Source organism: Amblyomma maculatum, chromosome 3 (assembly GCF_055883805.1).
Source record: "Amblyomma maculatum isolate TAMU_Amacu chromosome 3, ASM5588380v1, whole genome shotgun sequence".
Classification (NCBI taxonomy): domain Eukaryota; kingdom Metazoa; phylum Arthropoda; class Arachnida; order Ixodida; family Ixodidae; genus Amblyomma; species Amblyomma maculatum.
This window is the reverse complement of record NC_139346.1, coordinates 24,319,838-24,337,525: the sequence shown is the minus strand read 5'-3', so window position 1 is coordinate 24,337,525 and position 17,688 is coordinate 24,319,838. Positions and strand designations below refer to the sequence as shown.

Sequence of the window (17,688 nt, the reverse complement as noted above, 5' to 3'; positions counted from 1 at the left end):
CACCATGTTCCTGTATGCCTATCACGTTCTGCACATCAAATTTCCAACATACCAAGCTAGTTAACTATCCCCTTCGAGTTCAATTATTTAAGACCCCCACCATTGTGGTGCAGTGGTTACGGCGTTCGACTACAGTGCCCAAGGATGCAGGATCGAATCCCAGCCATGGTGGCGAAAAGCAAGGCACACGTGTGCTGTGCGATGTCAGTGCACATTAAAGAATCCCAGGTGGTCGAAATTTCTAAAGCCCTCCACTACGGCGTCCCTCATAGCCTGAGTTGCTTTGAGACGTCAAACCCCATAAACCAACCAATTACCGTATTTACTCGCATAATGATCGCACTTTTTTAAAAAATACTGACGCAAATTTCGGGGTGCGATCATTACGCGGGGTAAATTTTCTACAAAAAATTTTTGAGCACCGAAAACGCAAACAAGTTGCAGGTCAGACGTCTTAGAACATATATCTCGATCACAACCAAAAATAAAAGCTGAGTAAGGCTTACCTTTGCAATAAACATGCACATTAAGCATCACATGGAGTGCACAATGCCCATTTATTTTTTCTCGTCAGTACTCTAATCAAAGTCTGAATCCTCGCCATCCTCGCTTTCACTGCTGCACGACTCATCGGAAACGGCAGTGTCGACGTTGGGAGCATCTTCACAATCCCACAGGAAGTCATCTTCCGTTCCATCCAAAGCGTTAGATATGCCTGTCTTCTTAAAACTCTTAGCCACTACCTCGTCGGAGATACTGCTCCACGCTTCTGTGATCCACAAGCACAGCATCTCCACGGATGGCCTTCTAATCTTTCCGCTCGGCGTCAAATCATGCTGGCCCATCGCCATCCACTCAGCATAAAGTCGTCGAACGTTGTCCTTGAACGGTTTGTTCAAAGACACATCGAGAGGCTGCAGTAGCGAAGTCAGGCCGCCAGGAATGACTGCAATGTCCGCGCGCAGCTCTTTCAGCTTGGCACGCACGCTGTCCACAAGGTGACCCCTAAAACTGTCCAAAACCAGAAGCGAGGGAAGCAGAAATGCTCCTGGTCTTCTTCCCCAAACAGTCTTGATCCAGTCGACCATCAGGTCTGCAGTCATCCACCCTTTCATCTGTGCACGTATATGGATGCCACGGGGAAAGTTTCCCTTCGGAATAGTCTTCCGTTTGAAGATCACGTATAGTGGCAGCTTCCGCCCGTCGGCCGTCACAGCAAGCATGACTGTGCATCGCTGTTTTTCTGCGCCAGACGTCTTCACGAGGACGCTCCGAGCACCCTTCTCGTTCACAGTTGTATTCCGGGGCATGTCGAACGTCAGTGGAGTTTGATCGGCGTTTCCAATTTGCGACATGAGGTAACCGCATTTTTCGCGAAGCCTAGTGACGAAGTGATAGAAGTCTATCACTTTGCTTTCATACGCGGCTGGGAGCCGCTGGCACAACGACGTCCGCCGCCTCAGGGAAAGTCCATTCCGTCGCATAAAGCGAGTCGTCCAACCGGAGCTAGCGCGGAAATCCTTTGCGGCGATTCCCAGCTTCCTGGCAGTTGTGCGCGCCTGCGTCTGTATCATTTCTAATGACACTGCACAACCATCCTTGCGCAGGTCCCTCACGTATTCTAGGACCACCTCCTCAATACGAGGGAACTTGCCCGTTTTGGGTCCACGGAAAGCCCGCCGTGTCTTGTTCGTAGCCATCAGCTTCTCGTGCTGCTTCTTCCAATAGCGTATCCTCATTTCGTCCACGCCGAAATGCCTACCAGCAGCGCGGCTGCCATGCTCCAGTGCATAGTCGACAGCCTTGAGCTTGAACGCGGCGGTGTAAATGGCATACCGCCCCATGGTGAAATGGCGTAAACTCGCACAAAAACACAAAGCACGCTACAACACTGCCGGATTGCAAAATGGCGAACGCCGCAAAGCATGGAATCATGGGAACTCCAACGTTACTAGACTAGGTTGGGAACTCGTCGGAATGCATTCGCTGCGGGATGACTGCAGATCAACCACCAGGCGGCTCCATGTTTGGGGTGCGATCATTACGCGGGGAATTTAAAAAATGGAATTTTGACCTCAAAATTCAGGGGTGCGATCATTACGCGAGTGCGATCATTATGCGAGTAAATACGTTATTTAGGACTAATATAATTGAGAAATCCTGTGTTAAAGGTAACCAGAGTAAAAGCTTTGGGCCAGTTGAAGGAAGATAATTAGCCGCAAATACGCACAAACATAGCGCATAGAAGTGAACATCCCGAGTGATCCATTTCTGGTGCTCAAAGTTTGAATTCAAGAATAGGGCTTTGTCGGGCTGGTTGGTTCATGTTGAACGAAAGGAAGAAACAGCTCAAACAGATGGGATGTGTAGAAAGGCGAGACAGAACATGTGTCTCGCCTTACTACACATCTCGTCTGTTTGAGCTGTTTTTTTCCTTTCGTTAGACGTTTTAATATTTCCTCCTATGGCTCTGATTCAAATTCAAGAAAGTGGTGATGATATAGAGTACATCACGGACGCCGCGACCATGGCTGGGAAGAATGTCTATGCCCAGAGATCTGACTAGAAAAACTGCATTTTACTTCTAGCGTGGCCTGCTTCCAGTGAAAACAGTTTCTCTGTAAACAGGGGGTAGAAATGGCACAGGCCACATTGAGGTCTGCCTTCAATTCCTGTGACATTCACAAGTTGTCAACGAAACATGTCCATTGCTACTGAGGATGACAGCTGAGCCCATTATAACAACATAGATGGAAAGACATGCAGGCAATGCAGGAATCTGGAAGTGAATTCCACATCACACTGAAACCTGAGAATTCGGAGCTGTGTTATCCCCAGTGCTTGGACTTGCTAAGTATTGTCATAAGAGTGTTAAACGTCGACTGTCACTGCAGGCTTGCTAATGCAGATGTCAACACAGCCACTAATCCTGATGGCCATTAAAGTCTAGCTTACCATCTGAACTTCTATCTTTCTTTTTTTTTTCTTATTGTGTGGCAATGGTGATGCCTTGGAGACAGTAAGACAGTAACGGGCAGTATCGAAGATACATGTACTACCTCTGATACTATCTTTAGATACATTTTGTCTATCTGTATTAAGTATCGTGTGCTGAAAATGAAAGTATCGGAGTACCAGCATCGAAAATACATTTCTAGTGTATCGTGTATTTTAACGATACTCGATACTAAAAAAAACTAAGAAAACTGCAAATATCGAAGCCACTGCGAGACTTTGGGTTGACGGTGCTAGCTCAGGCGGTAGTACAGAGTTGATCACACTTGTCTAGAGCACTTGAGCGGTACCTCGGGGAGCACATCAAGTGAAATTTTAATGCAGCTGCTTTGTCAGAGTCCATGCGCTTGTGCTTGCGCGCTTCTTACAACACTGAGGTTGTGCTGGAGCAGCATCTGGAGCAGCACTATCGTTTAGCATCTGCACCTACCTCAGAGTTTCACTTTACTTCAACTACAGAACACCGCTCAAGCGCTCGACAGGTGTGATCGACTACACAAGCCCAGAGACAGCTCGGCTTCTAGTACCGTCCGAGTTCTCTTCTGCTCTGAGTTCCCTCCAAATGCCCCATCCCCTCAGCATCAACCATATTTCCACGTTCCCTTTTAAGACGAAGGGATCCAATGTTATGTAGGTGCTCATGAGGTTCTTTACCTGTGAGCACTGAGTGCATACCCCAAAGCCGTTAACAAACACACAAAGAAAGAAACAAAGCGGAAACGCAAGGAAGGCGAACATGCAGTAGAGACTATGCACACTGCTGTACCCCTAGCCGCTCTCCCACCTTTTGCCACACTCCCCCAACCCCGTCCATCTCTGTGGCATCTGATTCTTGTCAAGCAGCGTGCTCAGTGCACTGTTGAACGCAGTAAATTATGCCCCACCAATCTCCAAACCCTTGGGCTCCGCATGTCGGCTCTGCTTGACGGCAAGAACATGAACTTCTAAGATCTCAGTTGGCTGCAATGCAGTCGGCTAACCGCCGTTCTTGTAGTTTACAGCATTAGATTGAAAACAACTCCATTCTTTGTAACTGCGCACTACACTTCCACTAGACTTCGTTTCTTGAAAAACTGTTACATCAAAAATTTCACACAATACGCAACATGAAAGTTATGAATGCAATTTTTCAGCACATAAGTTTGAATAAAAATTATGAGTTGTCAAACAACTTTTCTTTTTTGCCAAAACCCTTTTAGGAAACTTTGAATGAAACTTGTAAAGATATATTTGCTTCTTAAAGGCAAAACTTGTTACATTTTTAAAATAAACATCTGAATTAATTGACACCATATCAGCCACTGTGCTAAAAAAAGAACTTTTATCTTTTATCTACTATCAGCTGTACTTTTCAAGCGACACTATTGAAACTTGAGTCAGTTAACTACCTTCAGTATCCTTGAGTCGATGCAACTTTGATTCACTCTTACCCGCTGATAAGATGCATCTTCATCCAATATAACCCTGCGGCGTGCTCATGTGCGTATGTAGAGAGGCTTTCTCATTTGCCTCATTTTAGCATGCCCGCATCGGGCTCTTTCCGGGCTAATAAAAACATTCAGCCATTTTATTTTTGTTTTTTTCCTTCTAGCTTTGAACAATATCCACAGCTTTTAAAGTCTGTTATCGCACTAATGACAAAATAACTGCTGAGTTCTACAAGCGCACGAGGTTGCACCTTTTAGCACAAGGAAAACACAGGGGCAACCGGGTAAGTAATGTATCTTATGAAATGAAAAGCAACTGAAAAAGTTTCAGGTCTATTTGTATATACAGCCAGGTGCCCACAGGTCGGTTCGTATGAAGAGCATTAGTTTAAAGAAATTTTTCACTAGGCTGCTTGTGTAAGCGATCACTTCATTGCAACAATGGCTTCAATGCACTGTAATGTTCTTACAAGGCCAGCTGCCCAGACAGAGGAGCTTCAATAACTTCGTGCTGTCCGATTCGTTTCAGGCCTTTCTGGAAAACTATGTTATAGGAATGCACTAAAGATTGCAGAAAGCACGATAAATTTCCTGCTGTCGCTAATCATATTACTACCTTTATTATGTTGGAGTTTCAGTGGTGTATCGAAGTATCATCGATACAGTACCAAGTATCTGCATCGAAAATCGATTTTGATATGGAAACACTATTTTCAGAGTATCGAGTATCAGTATCAAATATACTTTTTTGAAGTATCTTGCCCAGCTCTGCTTGGAAGCCAGGGGTGCAAGACCAGTGCTCTCTTGCACTCCATTTCAGTTTCTTCCGGGGGGAAAAAAAAAGCATTGGATTTCCTCGCTCTGTGGGGCTTTAGGAAACGAGTTTTTCTTTGTTTCAAAAACTGATAAGGCATTCTCCCTGTTGGGACTAACCACCCAATGCAATAATAAAGAACTTAATTAGTAGATTTTAGTTAATCAGCTGTATAATTTGAGAAGTTTTGCAGCAAATTGTGTCCGCTGCAGCAGAAAATTTGTTCCTGCTAATAATCCTTTTCTATCTTGTGCCCACTATTCCCAGATTCTCGAAACTCGAAAGATTCGCTGCTACGCCCTGCATTGTTTCTAGCATTTTTCTAAGCACCTCGCTGTGCATTGAACACCTCGCCATAGTGAAAGGCCCTTTGCAGGAGCAGACAAAAGTGCTTCTCCTTACTATCTGTGTCATTATGATGTTCACTGAATATTCATTGCAAAAATAAACATGTGGACACCAAGCACAGAAGACAATGCAGTCCAACTAGGCTGTGTACAACCAACTAGGCCCAGTTCTCGCACTTTTAACAGTCTAACTCTGTCCCCCCCTGGTTATTAGCAGCAAGGACGCACCTCATCAAAGAAGACGCAGGCGTGCTTGGCAGAGACAAAGTCACAGTGGCCAAAGTCTCCGAGGCACACATCCATGTCAGCACCTGCATTGACCACCAAGGAGGGGGGCAGAATGAGCACCAACATGCAAGTGTTGGGTCCTGCCCAAGTAACATCAAGTGCACACAGACAACACCGGCACAATGTCAACATCTTCAGCCAGTGAAAGTGCTTATACGCTGATTAAATGTTTCTGCTCGGGCAGTTTTATACAGAAGAGGACACACCACTGTTCAACCAGCTGACTTCACAAAGCCATATGAAATCCTCTGCAGCATCTGCTCAATCATTGCTAAATAGAGTTATTACGCTTTAAACACTAGTAGCTTCAGTCTCCAATGGTGATTGCGGTACAGTAGAACTCTTATAGTAAAGTCAATGGAACCGGCAAAAAAATCTTTACTATATCAGGGTCTTTACTGTACCAGATGTTGGTGATGACATGGTCCTGAAGCTGCTTTCTGGTAAATAAATGGCTACTTACTGAACAAGTCTTGTTGCTTAATAAAAAGCACTCTAAAATACCTTCCATTTCTTTCTTTTATCGTCTCTGTTTGCCATTTTCTTTTTTCAGTTATAATTTTTTTTTGTTTATATCTTGCGGAAGTACCTCTTGAGCATGAGGGCAATGTGGCTACGAATACAACCAAGTTGGATTTCATGTTAAAACCAAAGCCTTGCATGACCACGGCGTCATCTTCTGCTGCTTCTATCAGTAAGAAGGCAATAGATGAGAAATGCGTGCAGCAGTCAAGTGCTACAAAACCGCACATGCCGCACCTCGACGTCTTGCCACCGCTGCTTCGTGATGCACAGTCCTGCGAACGTTCGGCCGTTTCGTTTTTTCCCTATTTATTGCTGCGCTTTTATTCTCCTATACTTTCTGAACAGATTGCGTCACCATCTTTCTATGTTTGTAGACAACTTTTCTTCACCCTCGACGTGATGCATGCTTTCTCTCACGGCTCCAAGGCCTATTCAGTTGGCTTCTCCCGAGTGCTGCTAAGCCTGGTGGTAAAGCCATAAAAAAAAAAAAGAAAACGCACAATGTTAATATATATATATATATATTGTGAGCCACTGTATGGCGCTTCACCTTTCTGCTCAGTTGGAAGAGCACCGGACGCGATAACTGGAGGTCGTGGGTTCAGTTCCCACCATCGGCACATTGTTTTGTCTTTTACTTTTAATTATCTTTCCCCTAAACAGATTACATTACTAATTTATGTGATTACCATAGTAAATAATAAAAAATAGCCATAAAGTACAATCCCCAATGCTTTACTTGGCCTCGTCGACTGTTGGCTTCTTTCCTTCATGTATTATAACGAGCACCCTCATTTCCCCTTCATTTATCTGCTTTTCACACGGGTGCATGTTCTGCTCCATCTTCATCCTTCTTTCTTGAGGAGATCCATCGTCATCGCTCAATGTGATTCGCTTCGGTGAGCGGCCCGGGCTTCAGGTCTCTAATAAACCTGGTCCACCAAGCCCATCCTTTACAAGTGGTGAAGGTGCGTCTTGATTTCCCCGCTGCCTTGTCACCTGCATCTACCTGGAGTTCTGTTCCGATCGCCGCTTGACCGCTACAACTATCGTCATGGCCCAAGAGGGGACCACCAATGTTTTGGGCTCTTCCCACTCCACCCCGGCTCCCCCTACTACTTGGACCGTGAGCAGCCATCAGCGCGACCCCCAGACGTTTGCCGGTCTACGCGGCGACAACATGCTAAAGCGCCATTTACACCTCGCAAATTCTAACACGACATCAAGCTTACACTACACTGATAAGACTAACCTCAGAATATGCTTCCGTCATATGGCATCCTCACCAGGACTCCCTTTCTAATCTTCTTGAATCCATCCAGAATAAAGCAGCAAGATTCATTACATCATCCTACTCAAGATTTCAAAGCGTATCAATTAAGGAAGTTTTAAACCTACCATGGCTCGCTTTCAGAAGGAAGTTTGCGCGGTTATCATTTCTTCACACATTATACTATAGCAATTCGGAATTTGCTCGCTCCCATCTTCTACCTGCTCCTCAAGTCTCATCCCGCCTTGACCATGCAAACAAAATCCTCCCAATTTTCGCACGAACAAAAAAATACAATATTCACCACTTTCTTTAGCAACAAATGAATGGAATCGGTTGGCGTCAAATATTGCTGTTTTGACTGATTTATCAGAGTTTCAAGCAGCATTGCTAGCTTCTTCAGACGCACCATAGTCAATTTGCGCAGTTTTGTCATTCCCTGTGTAGAGTTTCCTTTCCTTGATTCTTTCGGTGTCATCTGTTTCTGAGTCGGTGAGATCTCAAATGTTTCATTTATCATCTTTTTTCTGGTTTTAGTTTCTGTATTCATGGTCAGCTTTGTAGTGTCTGCCATGCACGATATGCATGTTTTTCCCTTTTGCTGAAATCGCTGCACATTTTTCTCTTTTTACAGTTCTCTTATTATGTTGAAATGTTGCTTGCCCGACTATTTTTTCTTAGTTTTGTATAAAGATTACTATGACTAGTTATATACTTCCTTCACATACCACCATAACATCATCTGTTATCTTGTTTATGTTCTACCCTGATTTGCTTCCCCATCCCCCACTATGTAATGAACTATTGGGCCTTTAGGGTATTTTAAATAAATAAATGGTAAGATGGGGGTTTATTGAGCTAATCAGCAGGACTGGGCAGATCGGCAGCGAACACAGCAACAGCAAACACAGTCAGGTGCAACACGCGCAGCGATCACGATGCCACTGCCTGGAATGTTTCTCGTGCACTAATTCTTCACAAAATAAATAAAAGGTGATGATGCGCAGGCAACTTCAACAGTTCCGACTTGGCAACGGAGTGCTCTCCCATTATATTTACTGCTCTGAAGGCAACCGTTGGGTTCTCGTGGTGCCGAGAGCACTTCGATCCCATATTCTGGCAGCCCTCCACCATGATGCTACACCAGTCACTTAGGCTTTCACAAAAATTACCACCGCATGAAAAGCCGTTTCTTCTGGCCTGACCTCTCCTCAAGCTTGGCAAAATACGTCACTTCTTGTCTGCCATGCCAGCGCCACAAGCAGCCGACTTCATCTCCCGCTGGCCTCTTACAGCCTCTACCTTGCCCTACCACTCCTTTCACCATTGTCGGCATTGACAGGCCGCTTCCATTGTCCACACGAGGCAATTGCTGGATTGCCATTGACCATCTAACACGCTACACTGGAACCGCTGCTCTGCCTAATGGTTCAGCATCTGAGGTCGCGACCTTTTTGCAAGCCCTCGTATTACTCCATGGGGCTCCTACTCAGTGACTGCGGTCGGACTTTTCTGTCGGCGATTGTAGCTGATGTTCTTGAAGCCTCTACCACACTCCCCAACATGACCTCCAGCTATCACCCACAAACCAATGGGTTGACTGAGCGATTCCACCGCACGCTTTCTAACATGCTGTCTATGTACGTCGACCAGGACCACCAAAATTGGGACGTAATTCTTTCTTTTGTTATGTTCGCCTACAACACGGCTGTACAGCGGACCACAAGTTACACCTCGTTTTTCCTTGTTTACGGTCGTTGTCCCGCTACACTTCTTGATGCTTGTTTCCATTCTGCACCTGCCAGCTTCTCATCGTCTCTTCCTGACCAGTTAATTTCCTGAGTGGCCAGATGTTGCCAGCTTGCTCGCCTCAACACTGAAGCCAATCAGGAAGACCGCAAGTGTCGCCATGATGCAACTCACTGCCAAGTTTTGTTCTGTCCCAGTGATGAGGTATTACTTTGGACACCATGACACACTCCTGGCCATTGTGATATGTTCCAGCGCCGTTTCATCGGTCCGTACGCAGTTCTTGGACAAACCTCCCCTGTCAGTTATCGAGTTTCCCCAGTTTGTCAGCCTCCAAGAGTCGTTACTGTGAAACTTTTATTCGGCGCGATACTGCGGACTAATGCTGCCAGGCTGGCCACTTCAACTATAATTTTTCTCCCCCCCCCCCCTTTCTTTCTCTCTCCCTCCCTCCCTCCCTTGCAATGCCTTGAATGCAAGGCATTCTTTATGTACGTGGTCATGAGCACAAATGCCGCAGCCAGCAACAGCATTAAACTACTCATTCTCTGTGAATTACAAGCATCTGATACATCTCATTGTAGACAATTTCTATACAACTGTCGAAAGTGTACAAAGTGTGCACAACAGAAAGGAGTGACCACAGGGAAAAGGTTGAGAGAACACTGCCTTGTGAAACTGTATGGAAATGCTGGCATGGTGTGCGACACACAGGATCACTATTGTGCATTGAATGCACCAATATCGGGGCCTGTCTTACGCACAGCCTCAGTTTTGCAACGAAGAAATTAAATGTGTACATATTTATGAACGTATACGATTTTGTTGAGAGGTTGATGAGCTTAACAGCTGTACATGAAGATGCTGACACCTGGCATGCTTTCAGCATCTTCATTGTACAGGTGCGTAAATTATGATACATGTGTTTTCACAGTTAGCTTAAACTGTTATTTCCATGTACTACTTGTAAGCGGTGTGTTGCTGATGAGCTGAATTGCTGCAAACATGAACACTGGGAAGATTACAGTAAAACAGAAACCGATATAAAAGCATTTCCAGCCACTAAATCCCCTAAAGCAGGATTCACACAAGGGAAAATTATACCCTGCTTGGAAGTAGTCTGTGCATGAATCGTAAAAAAAACGTTATTCATTTGGGGGTGAGTCTAGCATGGGGGCAACGACCGTTTCCCGTGTGTTGGGAACTTTTACATGGAAGCGTAAAGCCTCCTTCTTGCACAGGGAGTTGGCCAGAAATCAGCAAAAGTGAACAAAGCAATGGGTAGATAAGCTAACTGGACCTCAGTATAGCCACAGGGGCCAGGCTGCTTCGCCCTCGCTTCTCGGTCACGGGGGCTTCCAGCAGCCAATGACATCATCAACTCCCTCGTTTTGAAGCCCGCTGCGTGAATCCCATTATACTAGGGCCACAAGTACAGAGAAACATCTCAAAACTGCACTGATAATGTAACTGCTGCAGCCACACGCAAATGCTGCCACGGCCTGCATAGTACCACTACGAGTGGTGCAGGAAGAGTAGATAGAGGCGCCTGGGACTGCTTTCCGAATTTGCGTCGTTATCAAAAGTGTTGCTATTTTTCCCAACCTCAAGTCATCTGGCTAGTGAAAACACCGGAGCCAGATGTCACAACCGCTTCCGGTGTTTCCACCGAAGAGATGGCTCAAGGATGGGGAGATAACAACGCAAACTCGGAATACGGACCCAGGTATGACATGTAGCCATGCTGATGGAGCACAGTGTAGTGCATCAAATGCATCTGCTGTGTCATGCAAGCATGCCGTCAACCGCCCACAGGCAGCAAGTGCCGTGACGTCACCTCAAGCGATAGTGTGCTGCCTGTCACTCGCTGCGCCACCATGAGAGCATATATAAAACGATGCTCATGAAATAAAGACCAATCACTTTGCTTGTGTTACCGAGATGGTTCAGTCGAAACGCTACAGTGACGACGAGGTTAACGCAGTGTACTGCAGTGCCCTTGAAGAGTGGCTACTGAGATCGGATAGCAAAGGTGATCCGATGGCCCCTTCCTTCTTCACCGAGGAGGAAGGGGGCTGGTCTGTCTACAGGCTACACTTTTAAGCGTATTTTGAAGCACAAGAAATCACGGATACAGTAAAGTAATGAGCTCTTCTGGTCACACACTCTATCCAACACAACTGTCAAGGTTCTCCAAGGACGGTGCCACCCCAAGAGCTCAACGACCTCCAATATAGCGATGTCGTCGAGCATCTGCAGAGCTATTATGAGCCGCAAGTCAACGAAACAGCAGCCGGTTACCGGTTTTTCACGTGCACACAAGCAGGTGAAAGTGTTCTGGATTTCATAGCTGCACTTCGCCGCTTGGTCGAAGACTGCAATCTTGGAGTGCTGCTGGACCGCATGCTGCACGACCCCATAATATGCAGTGGTCGGAACGAAAACGTCAGGTGTCACCTGTTGACCCGCAGCCCACTGTCATTGAAGGAAGCAGAAGACTTCGTCATTTCTGCTGAGGCCGCTGTGGAAAATGCACAGCACATGAGAAGACTACCCTCCCTCGAGTCAGACACAACCAATTTCGTCCGATCAGCTCACTCATGTCCGAAACCTAGTAAACCAAGCGGGCTGTCTCATGGTGAGCTCCGGCTGTGCATTCGATGTGGCACTTCCTCGCATCAAGCAGATGATTGCTACCATCTCAGAACAGTGTGTCATCGGTGCCGGAAACGCGGCTACTTAGCACGAGTGCGTAGAGTGTCGGATGAAGTCACTGAGAGTACGCAGGCAGCATATTCTTAAAGTCAGCAAGATAGTTCTGAGGACTGCGAATCTTTGCACACACTGATTGCGCATCAAGCAACAAACAGCGTTCATGTCAAGCCTTTTTTTCGCCGAATAAGTTGGAACGGAGTTCCACTTACTATGTTGGTAGACAATGGGTCAACAGTGAGTGCGATTCCGCGAGAAGTGTTTGAAGAACACCGGGATATGTGGCCACGACTGCAGACAACAACTATGCAGCTATCATGTTTCAAGGGTCCACTTCCTATCACTGCAAAATTGCAACTCGTTGCGAGTCTGGGTGGTGCGACTGTACAGTCTGAGTTGGTTGTTGTTGATTGTCCGGAACTGATGCTTTGCAGACAAGACACTATCCGAAGCTTCAATACAGCTGGCGTGGCAGCAATCACTGCCAATGCTGTGGCATGAGTACAAGCCCCAAACAAAAGGTTGGGAATCCTGCTTTCAAGGTCCAATGACGTTTTTGCTCCGGGACTTGTAAAGCTCAAAGGGCCACCGGTCCACCTATCCATCAGGGAAGGTGCAAGGCCCCGGTTTTGTAAAGCTCGGACAGTGCCGTACGCGCTCAAGCAAATGGTGTTAGAAGAACTAGCTAGGCTAGTCCATAAAGGGGTGTTATCTCTAGTGACGTCTTTGGAATGGGCCACACCCATCATGCCCGTAGTCAAGAAGGATGGGCGGCTACAGCTGTGCGGCGACTTCTGTCTCACGGTGAATTCCGCAACCCTGATATATCCGTTGCCACTGGCTGATGATATCTTTGCAAACCTCAACGGTGGAGAAGTTTTCAGCACCTTGGACTTGCGTAACGCCTACCATCAGCTGCCCCTGGACGAAGACTCGAAGAAGCTAGCTGTTCTGGACACACACAAGGACCTAAACTGCTTCCACAGAATAACCTTCGAGGTGTCTTCCAGCGACGCATGGAAGCTGTGCTTAGCGGGATTCCCGGAGCACAGGTCTACCTGGACAACATTAGGTGGCTGAAAAGGCAAATGACTACACGGTCCTGGAGTAAGTGCTGCAACGTCTGAAAAAATCAAGTTCAGACAAGAGCAAGTGACGTTTCTTGGGCACTCTATTGTTAGCAACAGCTTATGGCCTAAAGTGATAACATAACAGCACTGCTCGACACCCCATGACCCACCTGGGTGAGTGAGCTGAAAGCTTTCTCGGGCTTTTTAAATTACTATGGCAAATTCTTGCCGCACGTGTCAACTCTGCTGGCGTCCTTATACACGTTGTTGGCGAAAGGCGAGAAGTGGTTCTGGGGCAAACAGCAGCAGATGGCTTTCGAAGCAGCTAAGAAAGCAGTGAAGAATGCACAACTTCTGGTGCACCTCGACCCAAACAAGCCCTTTCATTTAAAGTGTGATGCGTCTGAAGTGGGTCTGGGCGCCGTATTGTCGCACTGAGTCGGCAGCGTACATTAGCCCATAGGATTCAGATCACAAACACCAGCGAAAGCCGAGAACTATTTCCAGCTATAAAAGGAGGCCCTGGGTCTCGTGTTCGGCGTAACCCGGTTCAGGGACTACCTTTACGGAAGCCACTTCGAGCTGGTAACAGATCACAAGCCATTGACAGGACTGTTCAGCATGAACAAGGCGATTCCGCCAATGGCCGCTGCCCATATTCAGTGTTGGGCCCTGCTCTTGGGAGGATATCGGTACAACCTGTCATACCACAAGGGGTCTGAAAATGTGAACACCGGTGCCTTCAGCCGTCTTTCTCTCCCTATTCAGTGGGAGCAGCATCACAAACAGGAAGGCGCGCCGGAGTAAATATTATATACTGAGGCTGTGAATGCGGCATCCATCAGTGCCAAAGAGTTGGCGGCCTTAAACCTCCATGACCCTCTGTTACAGCAAGTGCGGAAATGGATCCTGCATAGCTGGCCGACCTATCTAGCAGAGACAGAGGGGCGGTTCTGGCCATTCTTTCAAACAAAAAGTGAGTTGCCTGTTAGTCATGACCTCATTTGCTGGGGGAACTGCAGGTCTTTTGAGGCTCCTCCATGAAACGCACTCAGGAATGGGTGAAATAAAAAACTTGTGTGAACCATTTTCTGGTACCCAGGGCTAGATGCCGATATTGAGAGGGTACAGTACACGAATGCGATTCATGGGCACAAGCCAGTGCGATGCCTCCGGACAGGCCAGAAGTGGTCTCGAGTGCACACTGACTTTGCAGGCCCCATCAAGGGACACATGTTGCTAGTGGTGGTGGATGCCGAGACCAATTAGCTAGAGGCTATTCCGATGAGAAGCATCATGCCTGAGTCGACCATGGAAGTGTTAAGAGCCATATTTGCCAGGTTTTGACTGCCCCATACACTGCTTTCAGATAATGGGCCACAATCTGTCTCTGCAGTGGCCAAGAACTTCGTAAAAGTGAACGGGATCAACCATGTGACGACTGCGCTTTACCACCCACAATCGAATGGCCTGGCGGAACGCGCCGTGTGCACAATCGAGGAAGGCCTTCAAAAAGATCAATGGGGCAGCCTCGTTACCCGCTTAAGCCGTTTTTTTATTCCGCTATCAACAGACGCCTATTAAGGGTGAAAAGTCTCCATCCGAGCTGCTGTTGGGTTACCGGCTCCGGACAAGACTGGAGTCGGTGAACCATAATTACAAACACGCGCGTCTACCACGCCATTCTTTGCGGGACAGTCAGTGTGGCTCAGAAGTTTTTACTGCCGGCCCAGGTGGTTGCCCTGTAGTGGTCAAAAATACACAAGAAATTGATGGTGACTGTGTCTTCACCGAACGGCGAGCAACGTAGTCCTGCAGATCAACTGCACCCACACAAACCAAAGGGCTCCGATACGAAGCCACTAGCTTGCGCCACAGCACCTGGCACCCCTAACCAAACCTCACCCCAGCCAGATGACATTGCAACCCCGCTCTGGTGGAGCCTCCTCCCAATGAGCCCCCGCCGCTTCACCGGTACACCAGGCGACGATGTCTACCTGAAAGGCTTAATCTGCAAAAGGGGGAGATGTGCTGTGCCGTGCAAGCATATCACCATCTGCCCGCAGGCAGCAAATGCCGTGACATCATTTCAAGCGATAGCGTGCTGCCCATCACCCACTGCGTCACCATGAGAGTGTATATATATATATATATATATATATATATATATATATATATACATATAAACGATGCTTATGAAATAAAGATCAATCATTTTGTTTGTATTACCGAGATGGTTCAATCGGAACACAACAGCATTCACAAATTACATTCGTAAGCATTCCTCTCACGGCAGTTCATGTTCTATCATCTTGGCCCATTCACAGCTGTGTGCAGCACACGTGAAATGGCCTCCCCTAGCACCACTTTTCAACAAGAATAAAGAAAAAATAGCACACAAATTTCAGCAAAACTGTTAATTTTTAGCATCTGTTGCCAATACATGCAAGTATCGCCCATCAAATATGATGGAGCACCATCCAAGCATAACTTTACAAATCACAGCAAGCAGATGCCTGGCCCACCCTGCAAATCACCTGCTTTGGCAATATGGTCATCACATGTGCACCCAGTAATTCGACAGGTTTGGCAACGAATGGATTAAAGCCTTTCTCTGGTTTGGCCAAATTTCAATTAACGATGCCTTAGCTGACAGATACAGCTGGCATGGTGAGTTAGTTACGTCAAGGTCAGCTGCAGCAACACCTTCGTTACACAGAGTTAACAACTATACACGTGCTTTAATGGGAGCAATGTTGATGAATTGACCAACTCCGTAATACATACACAGGAATTTTCTGCACGGAGGTTTGTTACATCCAAGTTTCACTAGACTGCATAATGCAGGGGTGTGCAAATATTAAAATTTTGAAGATGAATTGAATATTTTTGTTTTAATTCGCATTCATAATTGAAAAATCAATATTTCGAATTTTCAAATATTTGGAATTTTCCGAATACGCTGAAAATTTTGTCGCACTGCGTGCTTAACCGCAATGCTTGATCGCAAGCATCCCCAAAATGCGAGGGGCCACTTTGCGGAGAGGGCCTTACCGACAGCGCGTGCAGAGTGCACAAAGCAAAAGTGCTTAATAAAACCAGAGGTTTTTCAATTAAGTCGGAGATTTTTTCTGGCTCCTTGAAGGACAAATTATCCAGAGTTGACTGTATTCAGCAGCAATATAAAAGTTTCGACCAGTTTCATGCATGTCTTGCCTGCATAAAAAAACTGATATACGGAATCGTGTATAAAATTTACTCAGGAGTCTTCAGTTGGGTATACGCTTCTATGAAATTCTGGTTTAATTTTATTTGTAAATACTATGTGAATTCTGAAATAAAACAAGATGTAAAGTGCTTGCTATTTTCTAATTTCCAGCTTTTTTTTTCATGGATCAAATATTCAATATTTGAAGACATTTTTTTCCCACTATTCGTACTCGTTTCGTACAGTCGAACCTGGATATATCGAACTCGAAGGGGATTGCGAAATAGTTCGATATACAGAAATTGGCTTCAAACGCTGCTTGCAATCATGAAAAGGGATACCGTATTTGTCGCATAATCAACCCACTTGCATAATGAACCTATCTTCCACTTCCGCCCCCGAGAAAATGAAAAACAATAAAAAGCGTTAAAGCCAGTTCACAAGTAAGCGATTGAGTGAACTCAGTAACGAGCAGCAGCTACAACAAAATATTTTCAACTTGTTGGAACTGCATTGCTCGAGCCGCCACCACTGCTCAAAACAGGTTTCTGCGTTGCCACAGCAGAAATCGGCAGTATTTTCGCTTGTATGTGAAACAGCCTTTAGTCAGTGGGGCGTCCCTCCGTTTCCGCCGTCGCATCCACAGCTCATTTATTGGCAGCGCACCAAGATGCTGTGCAACGATAATGTCATAATGTCACGGTGTGTTTATCTTTTGATAGCTCCTGCGATGGCGGGGAGCAAACTTGGCAGAGTGCCCGTGATGGCTTGATTGCACAAGCCTGGTTCGATTTATCATGCCGCGCTAGGGACGGGCATAGTCCACTGTCACAAAATCATTGGAAAGCATGATAGCTGCAAATGCCATTTGAAGTGAACAATGCTAAAAGCCACTGTCACAGTCGCAACTGACCACGTGTTTTCGTTGATTCATGGATGCAAAGATGGACAACTCTCGCAAAAAAAAAAAGAAATCTGCCACTTCTTAACGTCTGCAGCCACCATGGCTTACGCTATGCGGCACATTTGCATGACAACAAGAATAAATGACTTGCAAAAAAAAAAAAAGAATTCTTCCGCTTCTTAATGTCCAGCCACCTTAGCTTTACCCTATGTGGCACATTCAGCACGACCGACAACAAGAATAAACAACTCTCGAAAAAAAAAAGAAAAACACACTGCTGTTTCTTAACGTTCGCAGCCGCCATAGCTTGAGAAAGCGTCTGGACGTTCTGTCTGCCACGGGCTGAGCTGACTTGGCGC

At 46.2% G+C, this 17,688-nt stretch overlaps 1 protein-coding gene across 1 annotated transcript in view; it reads right to left on the bottom strand.

Annotated features, from left to right (window-relative positions):
- LOC146194353 (PHD finger protein 12) overlaps window positions 1-17,688 on the bottom strand; it is an 86,634-nt gene that overhangs the window by 12,146 nt on the left and 56,800 nt on the right. The window contains exon 9 of the mRNA XM_084597361.1: window positions 5,832-5,914. Coding sequence (XP_084453487.1) covers window positions 5,832-5,914 — 83 coding nt within the window. The remainder of the gene's footprint in view (window positions 1-5,831; window positions 5,915-17,688) is intronic.